Source organism: Sturnira hondurensis, unplaced genomic scaffold, assembly GCF_014824575.4.
Source record: "Sturnira hondurensis isolate 20B ecotype Veracruz unplaced genomic scaffold, ASM1482457v3 Scaffold0016915, whole genome shotgun sequence".
NCBI lineage: Eukaryota > Metazoa > Chordata > Mammalia > Chiroptera > Phyllostomidae > Sturnira > Sturnira hondurensis.
Genome location: NW_028089546.1, coordinates 621,470 through 644,552, shown reverse-complemented (window position 1 = coordinate 644,552; position 23,083 = coordinate 621,470). Strand labels below are relative to the sequence as shown.

At 44.0% G+C, this 23,083-nt stretch overlaps 1 protein-coding gene across 1 annotated transcript; it reads left to right on the top strand.

Moving 5' to 3' along the window:
- Window positions 1–577: 577 nt before the first annotated feature.
- Window positions 578–9,188, top strand: OVCH2 (ovochymase 2). The gene is made up of 7 exons (XM_037067003.1): window positions 578–896; window positions 2,978–3,087; window positions 4,745–4,836; window positions 6,581–6,753; window positions 7,101–7,196; window positions 7,442–7,593; window positions 8,193–9,188. The coding sequence occupies exons 1-7, from the start codon at window positions 809–811 to the stop codon at window positions 8,442–8,444; spliced, it is 963 nt and encodes a 320-aa protein (XP_036922898.1). The 5' UTR covers window positions 578–808; the 3' UTR covers window positions 8,445–9,188.
- The last annotated feature ends 13,895 nt before the right edge of the window (window positions 9,189–23,083 follow it).

The following is a 23,083-nucleotide window of genomic DNA, read 5'->3' as shown; positions in this document are numbered from 1 at the left end:
AGGTAACTTGTAAAAGTTGACAGAAAAGTCTCATATTCCTAAGTGGTCACTGATAGCACCAGCCAATCCACAGCTGTTTCTCACACATTAACCTTGTGGCACAAACTCGGCCAGGGAAGAGGACTTGCACTTCACCCCTGCTACGTCACCCACCAGGTGTAGCGGTAAAGGAGACTTAGTGGTCACCTTGTGTAAATGCCAAACAGTAGCGACAGAATGCAGGATCACCACTGGCCCAAGTGGGCAGCACCCTAAATGAGTGACTTCCTGACTGGGCTACCAAATTATCTTTCCTTTCCCCTTCTTCTCTAACCCATAATTAGGACCACTCATTTACATTTGGAAAATAAGAGACAGAAAAAAATGTTTTAGCATATTCTCATGGGCTGTTTGCGAGCATGTAGTAAAGTCCATTCTTGCAAACATGGACAACTTTGATATCCAATCCTATTGTAGAAAGTGGTAACTTATACTAAGAAGTAAGCAATGTTTGCAAATGAAAACCTTAAACACCAACCACTTAGCTAGCCTGACAGACTCAGAGGAACAGTGAATTGGTATTAGTGTAATGGGGCGTGTAATATTGCTCAATCAAGATTATGCTTCTGCAGTTGACTCCCACATTGTACAAAGGTCTTCACAAGAAACCACATTCAGAAACATCATATGGACATGGTTGAATGCCTCAAGTCTTAGTTAACAAATAACCTCCTTTTAAATTGGCTTTTTTTTGCTGGTCTCACAAGGCTTTCTATTTTGGTTCTCCTTAGTCTCTTTAAAATTTCAGGAAGAAACTCTGAATCTCAAAATGCCTATGAGTAAGAATAAGCTGGTTTTACTACTCATAATGATCTGTTTGGCACAAGATAAATCTGCAAGTATTTCTCCTTCCAAAGGTAAGTTGCAAACAATCTCTATAATTATCTTTGTCTGAAGGAATAACCTTTGCTGGCACTGAGCATCATCACTCCACTCCATACTTCTTTGGGAAAACTGGAGAAGCAAACATATTGTGGAGACCTAATTGTTTTTCATGTAATTATTTTGGACTTTCCTCCTGAAATCAGCATATAAAACTGGGAAAGACATTTGTAGAATACAACTTGTACAAGTTGCATTGATCTAGAAAAAACTGGGATTGTTCACTTAGTTGGACATATTGCACAGTCCCATCCTCATTCATGGAACAAATTCAGGAAATAGCACAAATTTGGAAGCATTTTTAATATTTTGGAAAACTGCCATGCTGGGAAATATGAAGCATGTACACTGTAGTGTATTATAAATGGTCTTTTTGCCTCCAGTGAAAGCTGAGAACAGTTCTCTGCAGTCAGAGCTGTGCCAGCCCTCAGAACCATCATGTTTTCTGTTTCTACTCTAGTGAGTTCAGAAAATAGTATATTTTATATCTGCAGTATTTTATTTATGATTCATTCAGCTGAAACAGAAAATCAGCTTTTGATCCTAATGTCACGGCTGCAGTAGGTTCAGAAACGAAAGGCTAGTGTTGCATCCATGCTTTGCCATGAATTAATTAGCCATGCATCTCTTCAATTCTTTGTTTTCTCATCTACAGTGTGGGGATAGTAGTGCTCAATCCACAGGTGCAGAATGGGGGAGGGGCTAAAGGAGACATTATTCGAAAGAGTTTTGTATATTTTAACATATTAATCTAAACAGCTGTGCTCTCAAGGGTATGTTCTCAAGGAAAACTTTTGGTTCATCCACTCAACTTTTCTAAGTGTCTACTTGATGCCAGGAATTGTGCCAAACCTTGGAAATACAGAGATAAGTAAAGACGTAGTTTTTTTTTTTTTCCTCAAGTAGTTCACAGTCCAATGAGGAAGACAGACAAGCAATTCACTATCATAATATTGCACAGCAAAATTATAAAAGGGGAGAGGAAAAAAGAATACTATAGAGGAAAGAAGAGAAATTAAAGAAGACTTCTCAGTCAAGGCGATCTCCAAGCAAAGAACAAGGATCAGAGGACTCAGCTAAGCAAAGAAGTAAGGTGATTATGAGCCAGGGCCTTCCAGGCCTTCCTAGAAAACATGTAGAAACCAATGATCTGCAGTAGGGACAGAAGACAGTGAGTGACCAGGCAGTTTCAAACATCTTTAATCCTACCCTTTAATCTCTTAGCTGAGGAGTCAAAAAATTGAGGATAAATAAGTAAATGAAACTTTCAGGGACAAAGTCTTTTCCACAAGGACAAAAGAGTTATTTCTTCTATTAACTGGCAACTCATCCATCCTAACACAAGTATGGTGTGTATGTGAATCAGGACAGTCTTCTCTGCACTTCACTCTCCTTGAATAATCTGCTACTTTCTACCTTCAGAGAGAATAAATCCAATATCTGACTGTACGTCAGGTACCACAGAACATGGTCTCAGACTCAGCCCCTTGGGTGGAGCAGAGATGATGCGCACACAATGATAATTTCAGGCAGATTATGGCATCACCCATAATCTGGATTATGGATGGATTAACTGAGCAACTTCTATGCCTCAGGAAGTTGAACTTCATTCTCTGTGTTAGATATTGTGGATATGGGTATTTCTAAGGTTAAGTTCATACCTTTGAGGAGCCCACTGTCTAGTTAGGTTCAAAGACACAGAAACAACCATAATGCATATAACTAATATCATAGCAGTACAGAGTGCTGTGAGGAGCCTCGAAGAATCCAGATTGCTCAGAAGCAAAGGGGGCTGCACCCCTGCTGACCCAGGGGAGATCTACCTCATGGTTCTTAATCTTTATGTCATGATATGCATGTTCTGTGTGACAAAAAGCTGAATAATCCTTTGTCCTGCCAATGACAGCAAATCCCACCATTAACTCAAAACCATTTTGTAATCTTTCGACATGATCCATGTCCTACAGTTTTTTTCTTGCTCAGAAGAGTTCCCCATATTCCTCAGTGTTAGAAGCTATCTAATCACTACTTTTATTTATTCTTTTCTTTTCCCCAGCTCCCACTTGTGGGCAGAGTCTGGTAAAGACACAGCCTTGGAATTACCTTAACATTTTTAGTCGCATTGTTGGGGGAAGCGAAGCAGTAAAGGGCTCCTACCCATGGCAGGTAAGACTCAGCATTCTCAGGTGAACTGTAAGCTGTCTTGGGATTGGATCTCTTAGAATCACATGCCCCTCATCAGTGTGCTCCGTTCTGCCCAGCTCATCACCAGAGATCTCATGAGTGTGTGCAAGGATTCAAGTCCCTCACGGTGTGGACAAGTTAAGGTCCAGCAAAAGTGTGTCCAGAATAGTTAATGCATATTGCCTTGTTCCAAAAATTGAAAATGCCATCCCAAACTCTCAACCCCTAAGACAAAAATCCCACTTCAAGAAGATGAAAAATGTTTAAATTTACAATAAAAAAATAATGTTCTGATTCAATACATATATTAAAAATAAACTTATATCATTATAAATATAAAGATAACTATATCTTTATAGTTAAAGACGAGCAGGAGAGCTAAAGGTGTCCTATTCAAAGGTCTACTCTGTGCCCGAGGTATAAGATTTGTACCTATACCATAGGACCTCTCAGGAAATAATCAAGGCTACTGCCTTCTTAATAGCCAATATCCTAAGAATTCTGTCTCAGTCTAATTCCTGAACCTCCCATGCCATAGAAATGTCCCTGTGCTTCTGTCCCTAGCCAATGGTGTTTACATTTATTGTCTTTGAAGATCTTCCAACTTTCTTTACCCTTGGAGCCATTCTGTATTCTTGCCATTTAATTATGCAAGCAGAGTGAAAGCTCTTTATTTGTACTTCTCTTGAGTCAGTCATATTAATTTTTAGGTGAGTAGATATTTGGCAATGGTTGGTTGACTGAGTTTGTATTCACTGGGTCGATCAACTAATTACTCAGTTAAACAGTTGATTGATCAGTTAGTTCCTTACTTGGTCAGTTGGTTAGCTAGTCAATTCAGAAGTCCCTATTCAAGTCATAGTCAGGGAGGAATCACTGACTTTTACTTATTTGCTCTTTATTCTGTTCTTAGCCTTTTCTCTGCATTAAATATTTTCTCAATCATTCATTGAATAATTTTTGGTCAAAAAGAGAGCAATTCTAATAAATCACTTACTTTCTTATTCCAACAATGGTATTAAAAGTATTACTTGTATTCTGTAAGTAATTTTAGAGTCAAATCAAATATCATGAACACAATAAACCAAGATAGGGGCAGGGTACAAAAAAAAACTGGCTGGAAGAAGTTATAGAGGTCAAATAGTTAAGAGTACCAGAAGAGTGTAGGTCCAGACTATCTCTCTAAGAGGCTTGGGAGGACTGGAGCATGCGCTGAAAGCCTCCCTTAGCTCTCTCACCTTGCCTTTCTCCCAAACCTGTTCATCTGGACTCTGCTATACCTGATGACTCTTTTTCTTCCTCTTCATTGACAGGCATTATTTATATTGTTAGAGTAACAGTATGAATCAACATTAGTATAAAAATAAATTAATACCAACAATTCACACAAACTAAATGCTTACAGCCAATTATCTGAAATTAGCCACCTCTCCTGTGAACCAGGGCTGGCAAGCTGTGGTTCTAGCACTGCTCTCTTTTCTGAGCTGTAGGGAAACGGGTTTCACACCTTCACAGGCCCTGATTTCTAGTATCTGTGAAGAAGACATCTGGGGTTATTTTTCCGGAATATGCCCAGTCTCCAGGTTTTGGGGGACCCCATGGCATTGACTCGCTCTTATTTAAGGTCTTTGCATTTCAGGTGTCTCTGAAACGAAGGCAGAAGCATATCTGTGGAGGAACCATCATCTCACCGCAGTGGGTGGTTACAGCTGCTCACTGCGTTGCAAACAGGTAGGGAAAGGCCCAGCACATGGATACAGGTCAGATCACCCTTCTTTTCCCTCAGGATATGCAGCAAGAGCTCTCAAAACAGGAACTGTGTGATGTATGCTTTGGTGAGAGAACATCTTAATTGTAACACAAGTAAGGCTTAGTGATGCTGTCAGAGGGCACTCGACTTGGTGGAAAACATACATCTCTTGGGGAAGTAGAAGAGTTACATATAAGTGGAAGTTGACAAAGAATAATATCCAAGTAAGAAAAATGTATCAGAGAGATAATATTTGTGAAAATTCTCTCCTAGTTTCCCTAAATTGCAGTGAAAAAAATCATGCAATTCATTAATGCATCTTAAGAACTGGATGAAAGAGAACAAAAGGAGGCCAGTAAAACATAAAGAAGACTCCCACAGCTTCTTCCAGGATTGATCCTGCCTCTCTGAGCTCCAATCTACCAACTTCCATCATTTATCCCCTTTCCTGTGTGCTCTTGCAATCAAGATCATGTGCCCACATTTGCCCTATTTCAAATCTATAAGCATCTGCTGGATATTTATTTGGTGCTGGGCACTAGTGGGTACCAAGGATTCAAAGATGAGTGAGACCTAATTCCTGCCCACAGAGAGTTGACTGTCTGAAGAAGAGTCAACTGAGAAGTCCACTGCGATGTGGCAGGTGGTTGGGCTAGCGAGTTGCTAAGCGTTAGGTTAGGTACTTAATATAGCCAAGAGCCAGGAAAGTACACCAAGAGAAAATTATGCCCTTCCCATTTTTTTTTAACAATCTCATCACTTTGGGGAAGAAAATGTCTCAAAATGTGGCCAAGCCCAAAGATCTTAATCCATCGCAGTTCATCCCATCCAGCTCTTTCAGATAACTCTGCTTCAGGAAGGGGAAAAGTATGGTCTTTCCTGTGTCATGACAGGTCTCTAAATTACAAACATACAGGAGGCAAGGAGAGGATCCCTGCTTCCCACTGCTGTAATCAGTTCCAAAGCCCTGAGAGCGCATGCTCTCTGGGACGTGAGAGTTATGGTGCTACTATGTCCTTGACAATATACTCGTCCATCATGCATCAGAGCTCTCCCAGTAAAAAGCAACATACTTAGTGGGGATCACAAGTCATTTGCTGATAGTGAGGCTGGGGCAACCACCTAGGGTAGCTAAATAAATCCACTCTAGCTTTAGGCCCCTGAATTTTATATCTATATATCTATATATATCATGATATGATATATATATCTATAGATATATATATAGATATAGATATGATATATATATGATATATATGTATCTTCAGACATTTTACAAATAGCATCGCAAAGTATTCCATTTATTACATGATTGACTCCACGAAACCATTCTTTACTACTCCCCCACTCAAACTGAGAACCTCTGCATTTTTATTAAGAGTATTAGAATCAGCGCGGGCCTGCGAACCAGACGATCGCGGTTCGATTCCCAGTCAGGGCACATGCTTGGGTTGCAGGCCAGTTTCCAGCAGGGGCCAGTTCCCTGCAGGGGATGCACGAGAAGCAACCATACATTGATGTTTCCTTCCTCTCTCCTTCCCTTCCTCTCTAAAGATAAATAAATAAATAAATAAAGAGTATTAGAATCATTCTTATTTTCTCTGTTCAGCAGCCATGACCCCAGTTAGCCATCCATGCCACTCTGAGGAGGCCCATTTGTCAACCATTACAACTGTGCTCAGAGGCTCAAGGAAATCAATTCGTTTCACTGTTTCCTCTTCACAGAAACAGTGCATCAGCTTTGAACATTACTGCTGGAAAACATGATTTGAGCCATACAGAGCCAGGAGAGCAAACCCTCACCATTGAAAGCATCATCATACACCCATATTTCTCCACCAAGAAACCAATGGACTATGATATTGCTCTTCTGAAGATGGCCGGCACCTTCCATTTTGGTAAACATTTCAGGCTCACTCTGAATTATCTATCCCATGTTCTCCATAAATTTGTTGTATAACACATTCCTTACAGCATATGTTATGCCTGACAATTCAGGGTCAAGGACATAGAGACAAGGATTTGAGGTGGAGGGTCCCCTATTTGAAATGCTTTTGCTTGTAGCTTCAGATATGGGATTATACAGAGTCAGGAGGGGGTCTTTCATTGTCTGACAAGTGACACCTGAAGTGTCAGGCAAAAATATCACAACTCCTCCAAGACCATGGGGGAACCACTTAGATGCCAGCTGATGAGGGGCTTCTGGTGTCCTCCCCTCCATGCCCTGCCTTGCTCTTTATTTCAGGCCAGTCTGTGGGGCCTATGTGTCTTCCAGAGCCAGGAGAACGGTTTAAGCCTGGACTGACTTGTACAACTGCAGGCTGGGGCCGCCTGACTGAAGGTAAGGATTCCTATGCCCCTACCCTTAATCAGATATCTGGACTTTCAGTTGTCTAATCAGAAAATAGAAATTTTAATCTGTTTTTTTAAAAAAACAATGCGTAAACATTTTCAAAAACAGAGAATATCAAGATGTACTTAGAAATTCAGGTCTTTCCAGAAGACACAAGCCTGAACAGGGCAGGGACCTCCAACTCAGAAAGGGTGGACGAGTGCCCTGCTGGGGCTCTCATCTCTGTTTTCTAGATGGCATCCTCTCACAAGTCTTGCAGGAAGTGAACCTGCCCATTCTGACCCAGGAAGAGTGTGCGGCAGCTCTGTTAACCCTGAAGAAACCCATCAGTGGGCGGACCTTCCTCTGCACAGGCTTCGCAGATGGAGGGAGAGATGCATGTCAGGTAGGTGGGAGCAGCCGGGCTGGTGGGCCCCAGGCAGGGCCTCCCTCAGCGTTGTAAGACTGGACTCTGAAGATGGGTCAAGAGTGACAGGAGAGGTTGAGTCAAAGTAAAGGGATAGTTTAAACCACCTGTTTATACCAGGGAGAGTAAATTCAGAGGAGGTCTTCCACTTTTTGCAAATGACTACATAACAGATAATGTCAATAATATCTCTCAAGAATGGCTGGCTCTTTCCTATTTAGAGGCTTCCAGTTCATGTATAAGGGGAAATTTACTTTCCCTCCATCCCTCCTGCTGACCAAAACCTGAGCTCAATTTTGCTTTGGGACAAGACTTCTCTGAGCCTGTGAGATGAGACAGGAAAAGGAAGAAAGCCTGATGCTTGATGAAAGCCTAGGATGGGAAACAAGGAAACGGAACTGATAGGCTCCACCAACAGATGAGGATCTAATGTGAACCCTGCTTCCAAGCCTCAGTCCAAACTATCAGAAGTGAAGAAATGTTATTGATACTCATCGACCATCTGTATGGGTGGAAAGAGTGAATACTTTGGGGCTCAGATACTGATCGTGATGGTAACAGGCTTTTTGTGCCTACAGGGAGACTCAGGAGGTGCCCTCATGTGCCGGAACAAGAAAGGGACTTGGACTCTCGCTGGTGTGACATCCTGGGGTTTGGGCTGTGGTCGAGGCTGGAGAAACAACATGCGGAGAGATGATCAAGGATCCCCTGGGATCTTCACAGACCTTAGCAAAGTGCTTCCCTGGATCCAAAAACACATCCAAATTGGTAATGAAGCTAGCATGTCCAGTCAAGAAGTCAGGGCCAGAAAGAGCATCAGCAGGGTCTAGGCCAGTTGGGACCACTCAGTAGACAGGTTCTGCTTCTATTCTTAGGGTAGCAGATAAGTATTGTGATATTTCCTCAAGCTAAAACAAGAGCAAAATGTAACATGTGGCATGGCACACAAATATGTATTCACCACTTCTCAACTGTGCTAGCAAGATTCAGCACCACAGGAAACAATGACCCCAGGGGACAACGTCTGGAGACAATTTGGGTTGTCAGAGCTCGGGGTGGGGATTTAACACTAGCATCTAGTGGGTAGAGGCCATGAATGCTGCTAAACCTCTTACAATGCACATGACAGCCCCCACAAGAGAGAACAATGCAGCCCAAATGTCAGCAAATGCCACAGCTGAGAAGGCCTGGTCCAGATCCAGGTACCATAAGTCTGAAAAGACCTGGGTCTACATGCACCCTTCTACTAGACCGACCAGGGGGTTAACTGAAACTTCATTTCGGCCTCCAAATCAAACTTAATTTTTTTCTTACTAGTGGCTTCCAGCCCCAGCAGGGCTTCTATTTGTTCACAAAGGGGTTAATTCAAATTAGTTTAGTAAGATTTGGGTTTGTTTTCAAGGATGTGGTCCAGAGGCAGGTACCTGAGCCCTCAGTTCAAGCTGTAGCTATCCTAGCAATTCTTTTGTGGCTGTAGGTGAAGCACTGCCATCTCCAGCTTCCCTTCTTATGTAAAATGAGAGAAGTAGACCAGATGACCTCTTTGTGCTCTGTGCAACCTCCAAGCCTCTGTGTCATGGCCTGTCATTTAATTCACCTATTTAATAAAGAGAGTGAAATCATGTCCTCAAAACAAAAGGCCAATTTTGCTTTGTCAATGTATCCCTTCTGTTCTTTCCACAGATTAGATTTTTATTAGCTGCAAATTGACTAGAAAAATCTTTATACTTTTAAGCCAGGGAGACGCTAACTTCTTGAACTATTGTTCAGGATACCACAAACCTTGAATCACATCTTTGTTTTTCTCTCCCAGGGAAGCAGAGAAAGAGCTCCAGAGGTGGGTATTTCTCCAGCCTGCTCCCCTAGAAGCATGACTTAATACCTAGCATTTCTGAATATTAGTTTCCCTTAGAATCAAAAGTCTTCCTCTGCAGGAGCTGTCCTCACTCACTAGGTATAAAACCACCACTTGGAAAACCCACAGCCATTCCTTGCCAGTCAGCGCAGTCCCTCACCCAGGTGCAGCCCCAGATTCCCTCCCATTTCACGTCTTGCCAATATAGAGCTCCATCTAAATTCAGCAAACATTTGCCACCTTGCTTTGGATCAGAGGCTTGAGGGAGGAGGGTGAGGCAGTACAGATGTTGCCAAATAAGCTACACACCTTGACCTGAAGTGTCCTTACATAGCCAGGGGACTCAGCCTGGTGTTACATTGCATGGCTGCAATGAATTCACTCTGACTTTGGGTAGCTCCTTCCTACCTCTGGACCTCAGTTTCCTCATTCACAAAGAAAAAGGTTTGAACCAATGGTTTCTAAGGCATCTTTAGCTCAAATCTGCAGTGGTTCTGTGAGTCTGTGGAACTACCTACAAGAAGCAATGTGAGAAAGAGTACCTAGAGAGCTCAGAGCAGGAAGAACAGAGAAGGCTTTGGAGCACAGACATCCTCTAAGTTGAAACTTAAAGGACAAAGAAGGAGTAGACATTTGTCAGGTGGAAGTGGGATACAGGTAAAGAAAAATACGTATTCCAGTTGTCATCTTGGATGGATACTAAAGGATGGAGATAGGAAAATGTAGGTTGTAAGGAGACCACTGAGTCAAAGCAGCTGAAGTGTAGGATATGTGATGGGGTCTTATCAGAAATACAACTTGAGACCAAATGTTTTAAAAATATATTTTGTTGATTATGCTATTAGAGTTGTCCCACTTTTTCTCCCATTTATTCCCCTCTGCCCTGTATGCCCACTCCCACCAGCATTCCCCAACCTTAGTTCATGTCCATATAAGTTCTTTGGCTTCTCCATTTCCTATACTATTCTTAACCTCCCTGCCTATTCTGTCTCCATTTATACTTCTTATTTCCTGTACCTTTTCTCCCATTCTGCCCCCTCCCCCTCCCCACTGATAATCCTCCGTGTGACCTCTATTTCTTTGAATCTGTTTCTGTTCTAGTTGTTTGCTTAGTTTGTTTTGGTTTTTGTTTTTAGGTTCAGTTGTTGATAGTTGTGAGTTTGTTGGCATTTTACTGTTCATATTTTTTATCTTTTTTTCTTAGATAAGTCCCTTTAACATTTCATGTAATAAGGGCTTGGTGATGATCAACTCCTTTAACTTGACCTTATCTGGGAAGCACTTTATCTGCCCTTCTATTCTAAATGATGGCTTTGCTGGATAGAGTAATCTTGGATGTAGGTCCCTGCCTTTCATTACTTCAAATACTTCTGTCCAGGCCCCTCTTGCCTGCAAGGTTTCTTTTTTTTTTTTTTTTAAGGTTGCTTTTTTTTAAGATTTTATTTATTTATCTTTAGAGGGGAAGGGAAGGAGAGAGGGAGAGAAATATCAATGTATGGTTGCCTCTCCTGTGTCCCCTGCCGGGAACCGGGAACTGGCCTACAATCCAGGCATGTGCCCTGACTGAGAATTGAACCACAATCACATGGTTCGCAGGCCCACGCTCAATCCACTGAGCTACACCAGCTAGGGCTCCTGCAAGGTTTCTTTTGAGAAATCAGTTGATAGTCTAATGGGAACTCATTTGTAGGTAGCTCTCTCCTTTCCTCTTCCTGCTTTAAAGGTTCTCTCCTTATCTTTAATCTTGGGTAATGTAATTATGATGTGCCTTGGTTCGTGCTTCCTTGGGTCCAACTTTTTTGGGACTCTCTGAGCTCCCAGGACTTCCCAGAAGTCTATTACCTTCATCAGATTGGGGAAGTTCTCCTTCATTATATTTTCAAATAAGTTTCAATTTCTTGCTCTTCCTTTTCTCCTTCTGGCACCCTATGATTCAGATGTTGGAATGTTTAAAGTTGTCCAGGAGGTTCCTAAGCTTCTCCTCGTCTTTTTGAATTCTTGTTTTTTCATTCTGTTCTGGTTAATTTTTTTTCTTCCTTCTGGTCCAAACCATTGATTTGAGTCCTGGTTCCCTTCCAATCATTGTTGGTTCCTGTACATTTTTCTTTATTTCACTTTTCATAGACTTTACCTTTTCTTCTATTTTGTGACTGTACTTAACCATTTCTCTGAACATTCTGATTACCAGTGTTTTGAACTGTGCATCTAATAGGTTGGCTATCACTTCATCACTTAGTAATATTTTTTCTGGAGCTTTCATCTGTTCTTTCCTTTGGGCCACATATTTGTCGGTGCACCAGTTATGTTGTAAGGGGTGGCACCTTATGTATTTACCAGGGCAGCGCAACCCAGGTTGCTGTGTTGCGGCACTATATGTGGGGGAGGGGTCCAAGAGGGAACAATGGAACTCGCTTGGCTCTCAGTCAGCTTTCAGTCTCTTCCTCCACTACCCACAAGCAAATTGGGCCCTTCTTGTGCTGATTCCCTGGTAGGTGGGTTTGTGTGCATTCTAGGACCCTGTGGGTCTGTCCAACAAACTCTCCTGTGAGGCTGGAAGTTTCTCTGCCACCATAACCTCCGCAGTTATTTTCAGTCAGAGGTTTTGAGGCTTTATTTCCCCGTGCTGGAAACCTGGGTTGTGTGGTCTGCCTCACTCCCCAGTTGTTCCTTCCAGTTTACTGAGACATGAATGTGAGACTGCCCAGTTTGCCAACTGCCACCTTGCTTGCCCCAGTCCTCTCCACCCTGGCTGCCCATCTCCACCCCTCCTACCAGTCTGGATGAATGTTTCTTCTTTAACTCCTTGGTTGTTGGACTTCTATACAGTTCCATTTTCTGGAAGTTCTTGTTCTTTTTTTTTTCAGATTTGTTATTGTCCTTCTTTTGGTTGTGTGAATGTACCTACACCTCCATCTTGGCTAGAAGTTGTTTCTCAAGATCAACCTGAGAACAAATTATGGAAATTTTGAAAGCCAGTTAGAAAAATTTGGACTTTACTGATGAACAGGAAGTGGATTAATTAAATAGATTAGAGCTATACCTTAGTGGCATAAGAGCAGCATATAGGGAATAGATTAGAGGGGGAAAACAATTCAAGGTAGATTTATGAGATTATGCATTAGTTTAAGAGACAAGAATGATGGCTGGACCTAGGGCAATGGCCAGAGAATGAAAAAGGAGGGAATAGAAACAAGAAGAATTAGAAGTTGTCAGTCACTTAGATGAAAAAGGAGGAGTCAAGGACGTTACCTAAGTTTTGACCATGGGAGACTAAGAAAAGGGCACATAAACGTAATCAGACTGGAAGTGCAAACCCAGAGAAATTGCATTTATAGCCTGTTAAGTTTCAGAGACATATCTAGGGGACAACTGAAAAATCAGGTCTGAGGTTCAGATGTGCAGAGGTGACAGGTGCAATTGAGGATATGAATGAGACTGGTTAGAGGGCTCTGGCAGAGACAGATGAAAACTAAGGATAGAGCCACCGGGGAACTACCCGTATTTATGCAATGGAGTATGAGGTCAGAGGAACAAAAATGAAGGAGAAGAAACCATGGGATCTCAAGGCAGCAGTTCCTAAAAGGAAATAAAAGAAGAAAAGCATCTGGAAGCCAAGTCAAAAAAGGTTTCATGAAAAAAGGAAGCATGCATGCACACTAACAACCACGAGTTTCCAGCACCTGTACAGGTTAAGGAACGTGAGCGCTGTTGTGACTGGCCGTTACTGTTAGCCCGATTCTTGTTCCCTCCCAGCCTCATGCAGTGAGGAGGATCGCGTGGTGAGCAGAGTCTGAGGGAGAGCTGCACTTCCCGGAAAGCCCCTACCTACATTAGGACGGCAAGCAGTGAGTAGTCTCCTCTGTAGCGCCCCCCCACACACACTCTCACCTCTGGTCTGACTGTGCCCCTTACCTGTGACTGCCACTCTAGGTCTACAACAACACCCTCTTGATGCATCTGCCTGCAGACTGTGTGTCTGGATCCTGTTGGTACCAGAGGAAATGCATGTGTTACTCAGTTTTTCCCACTTGGAGGCAGAGTCTTGTCACCACAACTACCTGTCAATACATTCTTCAAAAGACAGACTTACTGGTAAGTGGATTTTCACTTTTTCAAATGGGCACTAGTGCTAGCAGAGCCTGGTTACAACATGTCTGGCACAGAGACATCTGTAAACACCACATTTCCCATCTCCAGTTTTTGAGACTCAAAAGTGACAGTAGAAAAGAACTAAATCAGGCCACAGTGCATTTTATTGGCTGCATCTGCTTCCCACGGAACCAGGCGTTCTACGCTCTCTTGCCAGACCTGGAGCCCATTGGGAGTGAAGTGCGGACATACTGCAGGACCTCTCGGGGCCTCCAGGGCAGCTTGCTGCTTTTCTAGGCATGGAAATTACCTGCCTTGTCCAGCTAAGAATAAAAATGTATACTTGTGTGCAGAGAGAAAAGTTACTTACATAAAAAACAGAAATGAAGCAGAGGTGGGGTTTTTTTTTTGTTTTTTTGTTCTTAACTGGAGGTGATTTTGCCTCCCAGGAGACACTTGGCAATGTCCTAGAAGCTTTTTGGCTGTCATAGCTGGAGCGAGTGTTACTGGCATCTAGAGGCTAGAGGCCGGGAATGCTGCAACACACCCCACAACACACAGGAGCCTGAACACAAAGAACAGTTCAAAGTGTCGGTAGTGCCAAGGTTAAGAAACCCTGGTTTAGACAACCCTGCACTATCACAACAACTAATTCAGTTCTCCTGAAGTCTTTGAATGGTGCCTTTTTCTAGACTCTGCACAAAGAATCTTCTCGTGTTGCAGGGAAGTTCTGTGGAGAAAGCCTTGCTTCATCAGTTCTTGTTGCCTCCAGCTCTTTAAGGCTGAAGTTCTTCACTGATGCCACAGATTATTCCACTGGGTTTAATCTCACCTATAAAGCTCTTACCCCCAGCTACCTTCCTGGTAAAACCATTAATTTTTATTATACACTCTGCAGGGCTTCTGTAGAAGCTGAGGCCCCACAGCAATTAGTTGAGGGGCAGGGAGCTCCCTCCCAAGGCCCGCCTGGCTCCACAATGCTGAGGGGCAGAGGCGTGAGGGGCAGGAACAGACACGCCTACGGTCCTGCTATTGCACATGCAAGTGTGGTGAGAGGGCCTAGCAAGTTCTGAAAATCAGTGCACGAGCCCCGTCCTCCCTGTTGGCTCTGCGCGAAGCTTCGGTTCACAAACCTCCGTGGACAACGGGAGGAGGGAAAACAAAGGGGTTCCTCTTTGCTCGGCCGATGCCACTGTTTAGACGTTTCCCCTTGTGTTTCAGATTTGGGCTGCAGTTCCTTAACTGCCCTTTTTGAAGAGGCCTCATACAGAGTCTTGGCTACCCTGAAGAGGACAGTGATATGGTGAACTGTAACTGGGGTTTTCAAGCCCCCAAACATTATCTAATTAAGGCAGTGATTCTGTTAACCCAACTCTGCTATGGTATCTCCAGAGAATAGCTAACATAAGCACCATTAGGGCAGAGGTTTTTATCTGAGTTATTCACTGCTGTATCCTTAGTACATAGTACCTACTACCTGCCATACAAAGCTACCAACAAGCACTTGTTGAGTAACAGCCCAGCCTGTTTTCTCCTGTAATTACCCACACTTACCACCAGATGGCAATCGTGCACTTGACTTTTTGTTGAAATGCTGCCTTAAATTTTGTACCTGGTATATTGTTCCATCACTCTCTAATCCCTTCTAGAAACACTTTGTAATTAGCGGCTAACACAAGTCCATGAAAATAAGGCCCAAATGATCAAGCTCTCATGCCGAGGGAGAGAGCAAGCACAGAGCAAGCAGCGTAGAACAGGTTCAGGGACTCGGGCAGGACAGACGAACCATGTACAGGGAGGCAGGGGTGGTGGAAGGTAAGGCTCAGGCCAAAGTGTGGAGAGCCTTGAATGTCAGGATGCAGAGTTTATGTAGTATTCAGTTAGTGGTGTTTGTTCATTTGTTTTTCCATTAAACACGAGTGAGCCATCTGCAGAGCAATGCCTCCAGGTAGTTAAGGTGAGACTGTAGTCAGAGTGAGGATGGAACTAGGCATTTATTTAGAAGTCTTTCTCTTAAAATAATCATTGAAAGCAAGAGAATACGAAGTTGAGAGAACAGAGCAGTTCTCTGTTAAATAATAATAAATAATAATAATAATAAATAATAATAAATAAAAGGGGGAAGAGTAAGGTGAACAAGACCTCAAACTTCTCATATGTTCAAGTGGCTAAAAGAAACCTGAACCACAGGGAAACCAAACTGGCGGGCCACTGCGATGGTCCAGAGCATGAAGCCTTTAAGTTAAAACACTGAACAAAATAAACAGAGCTGTGTGGCTAATACTTTGGATTTACCACACCAAGTTAGAATTTAAAGAGAAGGAGGACTGAGCAATCACTGTCCAGTCCCCACCTCGTCCCTGATGAAAGGGCAAAATAATTGGACTGGACAGTTGAACAGCAGAGAGGAGGCACAAGAGGTGGGGTCTGAAATATCAAGCAAAGTCAGATGTTAGGAGCAGAAACAAGGTCACGCAGGTTTTGCCAATGAGTGGGAGAAAAAGACGCAGAGAAAGTAAGCATAGATCCTTTCTAAAAGTTTCGGAAATGCAAAGACAGGGCAGAAATTTCAGGAGGAAGTAGAATTAAGGGAAGGTCTGTTATCAGTGATGGAGGATAAAAGTTTAAGTATGAGCACTTTCTAGAAGGAAGATGAAAATATATTTAGACGACAGTCTGAACACGCCAGAGCTAGAAGTAATGTAAAAACACCTACCCAATAAAGGTTCGCTGAGGGCTGTGCATCAGTGAAGTCAGGCTCTCGCTCCTGGCCAGGGACAGCGTCAGCCCGCAGGCCTCACCCTGGGTAGTAATTTGGAAATTAGCACTACGAGACATAACTATGAGCACACCATGAATCAGAGAGAAGAGGGCCCATTTCCAGAAAGCCTCCCATTACAGGTTTAAGAAGTGTGTGAATAAATTCTGACACGGCTCCTTCTTCCCATGCCTACACTCGCCACTGATGATCACTGGCCTCTACCTCCTTCCTCTCCTTGCAGTCCCGTGGCCTTGGCTCAGTGCTCAGGCTCCACTGCATCCCTGTCGTGTGTGGGCCCAAAATCTAAAGTCCTGCTTCATCCACCCTGTCTCCCACCACACTTCTCTCCACACTCAGTTGGCCAGTGCCACCAAACTGCTCAACTATTGTACTTTGCTGTTGCTTTGCTCCTTCTAGGAAGTAGCTGAGGAGTTCACATATTTCCCTGCCTTTATATTGGGGCTGTATCTGGCAGTGTAGATGATTCAGCAGGTTTGGGAGCCTGTGGTACTGCATCTTTTCCTACATATTAATAACTTAACCCACTCATGAAGGTCCCACTAACTTTCTCACCTAAGGTCACACTCCAGAGTGAGTTGGGCAATCTAAACTTCTCTGCTTAATCAAAATCAGTAATTCATTCCCATTATTTACCCCGGATGTAATGTTGAGCTTTCTCAGCTTTCCTTTCAGGACCCGGAACTAGAGGAGAGTGGAGACTGCACCTCCGACTACATGAGGGTGTGCCGGGATGCAGAAAGGAAGAAGGAAACAGGTGTGTGCTCCTGGAGCTCAGTCTCCCTGGTTTGCACTGGGACCCAGTCCTTGTTGGGAATTAAAAGGATCTGGCCCAATGGTCCTTCACTCCCCGGCACCACCTCCATCCGTCCCTGCCCTCTTACCCCCACTCCTTCCCCTACATCAGGGCAGGGTGAGGGAGAGGGAGAATCCAAGGGCCCTTTGAACAGAAAATATGGAAAGCCCACATGAGCAAGGGGCCAAAAGGGGAAAGTGCCAGTGAAATCAGCCCTCTGGCTAGAAGCAATTCCTTTAGTATGAGTGTTTGGGAGATAAACAGAACTGAACTGTTGATGCGGTTAAACCCACGGTGAAAAGAAGCCAACTGCCTGTCTATTTTGAAAACAAATAGTGATGTCCACCAGAAAAGTTCATCTCTTAATAGTTACTTAAAGGACAATTTTTTTTTTTTTTACTGCAATGTCACGTCTGTTTGCTGGGCCCTTGACCACATCTTGCTTGGGCTGGACTTGAACCAGCTCGGTTGTATGGCTTTGTTGCCCCAGCCCCTGTGCTGAGCTCCTGTGGTGTAATGCTCATCAGCTTCCAGTTGGATGAAAATGTGACCTTCGGGGGCTTTCAGGCCACAGTTGCCTTCATTCCTGAAACAGGTAAGACGGAAGAGGCACCAACACCTCGGGTCCACATTCTCGTCCTCATAATGTGTTAACCAAGCACAGCCTTTAGAGCCCAACATGGATCCAATGGAGTCATTACATGCAAGCAGTCATTACATTACATTACATGTTCTATAAAGTCACCACGAACACTGAAACTAGTGAATGCTGAACCAGTGTTCCTAGGGGAGGTCCACGGTTAGGTCCTGTGAGCCTCTGGTTTATGTCTGTTTCTTTTGGAAGTCACCTTACTTAGGATATATTGTCAATTTGTTAACACCAAACTCACAGCCAATACCACAATAACTCAAACCTGAGCAAACTTTATCCATGGCATGTATTTTCAAAGACATCACAGGCACCTTGTACTTAGGAACACTAGATGGCATTTCGGCACTACATTTCAAATAGAGTCACCAACAAAAAAGACAAAAATAAAAAAAATAACCCCACAAAAAACGTGGCACTACACAGACCACGGAAAGAACAGCTATAGTGTGAGAGCTGCAACAAGAAGGCAGCGTGCCCCCTCGTTAGACCTCAGGTAGGGACAGGTGCATCGGGTAACTCAAAATCTTCACGAATATCCATGAATGACCCTGGAAGCACCGTGAGTACTGGTTTTGAGTTATAAATAAATGTTAGCAAGTAAGTGAATCTGCCATTCCAGAATCCACAAAGGATGAGGATCAACTGTATGTCTGAATCTTGGCCTATGCTTACCACATACGTGATCTAAGAGTTGTCTTAAGACTCATTTTCTTCAACCTGACAATGGGTGAATGACACACGCCTGGGAAGAATGTAGTGAGGATTAAATCAACAACTTCGTGTCATGGGACAGGGGCTCCAACAGGCGAAATATCTTCATCAACCCCCAGGCCCGACACCAGAATTACACAGTTCCCTCCCCAGCCCTCATACCTGTGGGCACTTCGTGCAAACCCCACAAAGCTCTCAGGTTGTTCATTCTTGTTAGGGGGTAAGCAGCTACTTATGGCAAAGCCAGGTTCCAGTTAAATTACTCCACTTTTTAGTGAAACTACCCACAGAGTTCAGCTGACTGAGATGTCCCAGAATTCTAACAATAATAATTAACCTCCAAGTTCCAAGTATGGCCTTGAACAATTATATTATGCTTACACCCAGCATTAAACATCTCCGGATCAGAGGATGAGTCAGTGTTTCTGGAGACAAGGAAGGCCCTACCTGAAGAGTCCGGTGTTTCTGGTAAGCTGTTTCAGGGAACGTGACTGAGAGATACACACAGCGAATTAGCCTTGATTCAACCAGAGAGTCCCCAGAAGATATGTCAGAGTCCTAAACTCCGGTACCCCAGAATGTGACCTTGTTTGGAGGTAGGGCCTTAAAGAGTTGATTGAGTAAACTGAGGTCATTAGTGTGGGCCCCAGTGCAATGACTGGTGTCCTCATAAAAGGGGAAATTTGGACGCAGAGAGAGACACACACACAGGGAGAAAACATTATATGAACGTGAAGGCAGAGACTGGGGTGATGCGGTATCTTCAAGCCACACAAACCACCAGACAATAGGAAAAGGCATGGAGCAGATTCTCCGCCACAGCCCTCAGAAGGAATCCACCCTGCCAACACCTTTATCTCAGACTTCTTGTCTCCAGAACTGTGACACAATAAATGTCTGTTCTTCTAAGACACCCAGTTTGTGACAGTGTGTTGCGGCAGGTCTGGCAAGCGAATACGCCAGGACCTGGCTTACGTGATTGTGGGAGCTAAGCAAGTCCATCCAGCGGGAAGTCAGAAAGGGGAGGGGAAGTCAGAAAGGGGAGATGACAGGATGCTGGACGTCAGGCGTGGGCCAAAGCTCTTCTCCACAGGGGGCACTTCTAGTCTCTTTTGCAGAAGCCTCAGCTCTGCTTTTAAGACCTGACTCAGTTAGGCCCACCCAGATGACCCAGGATGATCTTCCCCACCTAACGTCACACAATTAGAAACTTCAAACCTGCAAAACCTCTTCACAACAACATCTAGATTAATGTTTGACAGAATAACTGGGGGCCTGTATTCTAACCAAGTTGACACATTAAAAAATCCATCACCTAGAGCTCCACAGACCGTAATCATTCCCTTTTGCTCAAAGCAACACAAATGACCCAATCACAGACCTTCCTCCAAAAGCATCATGAGACAGCCCTGGGCTCCAGCTTTGCCAGCTAGAATATGGAGTGCTTCTTTAACTCTGAAGTCAGGCATTTTTAAGCATGCGTGGCGTCATGAATACAATGTTTTTTACGCCCTGATGGTACCACAGGGTGCCATGGTGTCGAGGAAGCACATGAGGCTGGATTCACAGATGTGAGCTTGCATCCCAGCTTTGCCATTTTCAAGCTATGTACTCACGGACAAAGCATGAGATGGCTCTCCCCGAGGTTCTTTCTCCAAACTCACATGGTTGTAAAAGGGTCATAACCATTTCAGGGGCTTATGTTCCATGATGGGAAATGTTTTGTAAACTCTACAGTCCTATGAAAATGAAGGTTTCATAATTACTCTCAGAATGGAGGCTTTAGTCACTTGCTCTATCTTAACTTGTTCAAACTTTAAAAAACACCAATAACCAGCAATTGTCCTCAAAAATAAAACTCTTGAAAACTTTATGCTTTTTTCCCAGAAGAGAAAAGGAAGAAGAGGCTGGGGCAGGTTAGCAAACAGCCACAGTCCTGGCTGTAGTCAGGTAGGAGGTGGGAACATTTCCTTCATTTCTTTCGGATGCTTTCCATTTCCCCTCTTCCTGGAGGCCGGCCTTTTGCCTATTGCAGGGCAGAGGCTCCTAGCCCCAGGCCGACGTCCTACCCCATCCGCACAGGTGGCACTTTCTCTTGGAAACTGCATTCGCTGCCCCCACTTACTTCCTGTTGTCTCCACAGCCCAAGCTGTGAACTCACAACTACTACCTCCCGGAGGCTCTAACTCAGCCCCTGCCACAACAGACGCTGCTTGGAAAGAGTTGAAGCAACTGCTATAAACATTATGGGGAACTCGACTAACATCGCTGGTGTAGCTCTGCAGACATAGCTGCTCAGGAAGGATTTCCCAGGGCGTGGGTGGGATGACGGGAATAGGACTCTGCAGGCTGTTCTTCTGACTTTTCCCAAACATAGGTACTGGCAAAGTCTGGTCATTCTCAGCATCTCAAGCCTCTTGCCTTCATGCAGTCCTACTCCTTCAGGCCCCGGTAAGCCTCACACTGCCAGGAGCGTTCAAGGTTTTCCATGCCACAGTTCTGTTATACAAGTTGAGATTAAAGACATTCCGAAAGCAAAGTGTTACACCATTGCTTTATGGCCAGCTGCAGTGCTCAGTGGGGAAACTGTGACCACATAGCATTAACACACTTTTGTTTAAAGTACTTGAAGAGGAAAACCAAGGAAACTCCAATTCAACAAATAGTCTGCATTGGTCATGGTGCTGGGCGCTCAGAGTGGGTGAGGTGCTCCGCCAGTGTTCCCTCGTAAAGCTCGCCCCAGTCAACTAGATTTGTCTGCTGACATCCTTTTGTCAGGATGACATTTTTGCACAATGCACAAAGGACAGGCCAGAGCCAGGGTGAAGAGGAAAGGATGGAGTGGGTGTGCACTTGCGTGGCCCGGCAGAGACAACCAGCTGGACACATGGCCGGGCAGCAGGAGGCTGCTGAGACAAGCTGTTCACACGGGAAAAGAGACCCATAATTACAGCAACAAGGGCATCAAACCCAGAGGGCAGGGGCACCTCCTTGCTCTTCCAATCCCAATCACAAGAAACATGTTTTTGGAATAAATCCAAGTAAAAACAAACAAGCCCTAAGAGACAAAAACAGCTGTGCCCTGACAGGGTAGCTGAATTGGTTGGAGCATTGTCCTGATATGCCAGAATTGCAGGTTCGACCCCCAGCCAGGGCACAAATAAGAATCAACCAACAAATGCATAAATGAATGGAACGACAAACTGATGTTTCTCTCTCTCTCTCCCCTCCTCTAGAAAAATCAACAAAAATACTTTCAAAAAAACATTCATTTAGTACATTAGTTTCCTGATGCCGCTATAACAAATTACCACAAATGTACTGGCTTTAAAAGGCACAGCATTATTCTCTTACAGTTCCGGATTCCAGAAATATACAATCGGTTTCCCTGGACTAAACACAGGACTGGTCCCTTCCAAAGGCTCTGAGGAGAAACTCTTTGCCTTGCCCTTTTCAGCTTCTGGTGGTCAGCACTGGCATTCCTTGACTTGCAGTGCCTTCCTCCATCTTCAAAGTTCACCACTGCAATTGCTGCTTCTGCCGTCGCCTTCTCTGTCTCCTCCTGCATCCCTCTCATGAGGGACTATTGTGATGTTGGGCCCAGCAGACAATCCAAAACAGTCTACCCATCTTAAGCTCTTCACCACAGCTACGAAGTCCCTTTTGCCATATAAGGCAGCATTCGCAGGTTTTGGGGATTAAGATGTGGGTACAATGGGGGGGGGCATACTACAATTTAGGCTTAACAGCTAAGCCTAAGAGGTGGTCCTTTGTTCAGGGAGTAAAATGTAAATAAATCATTTTAAAGGTTAGAAAACTAATAAAAAGTCCACTGCAGCCTGGAAATTGTTGAGAGCAAATGCTCTTTAAGCATCAGTCTGGTCAGGGCATCCGTTCCCCCAGGGGAGTCTCGGCAGTGAGGGAGGCTTGTACTGTTCCAGAGAAGCTGCCCTGTAAGGCGGGGTCTCATATATGCTCACATAATAACACTGTTAATTCTTTCTTTTTTGTACCAAACACTTGCTGAGAGCCCACACTTTGTCAAGTATAGGGAACCATTCTGCGTGGTATGGTGATTGTAGTCCAGTCCGATTCAGAAAACCGACAGGGAGCAAGTTGGCACATAGGACCAGAATCCATGGACCAGTTTTTCTGTGGGGAATCAGGCCTGCATTATACCTAGGCTGCCATGAGGCTTGCTTTTGCTAAAAATCCCTCATGCTGGATTGAGGCAGAAAATGTTTACTGCGTATCTTTAAAGCAGCTTCCTAAAATCTGTGCTAAACCTCCTGAGTATGGAGTGTAACCAGTTCAACCACTTTTCCCCTTGCATCTGAAACATCCTTCTTGTTGAAGTAATTAGCAACATTCTTTCCTTTGTTATCTGTAAAAGGTAATCACCTATAGCAAACCTGTGCATAGTAAATAAGGAATATCCTTGATGTAATGTGCCCAGAAAAGCAATAAAAGCCTGTCCAGGCAGGGGTCAGGGCACCATGCCATCCCTTTTTCTCCACAGGACTTCTGTAGTCCATGTGAATTTGTTCATTGCAGCCACAACACATGGGTCCCATGGGCTGGAGTTCG

Excerpts from the sequence above, each read along its gene's own strand:
- OVCH2 (XM_037067003.1), top strand. The coding sequence starts at position 809 with ATGCCTATGAGTAAGAATAAGCTGGTTTTACTACTCATAATGATCTGT. Across the intron at positions 3,088-4,744 it reads AGGGCTCCTACCCATGGCAG|GTGTCTCTGAAACGAAGGCA; the intron begins GTAAGACTCAGC and ends TTTGCATTTCAG. Across the intron at positions 7,594-8,192 it reads GAGGGAGAGATGCATGTCAG|GGAGACTCAGGAGGTGCCCT; the intron begins GTAGGTGGGAGC and ends TTGTGCCTACAG.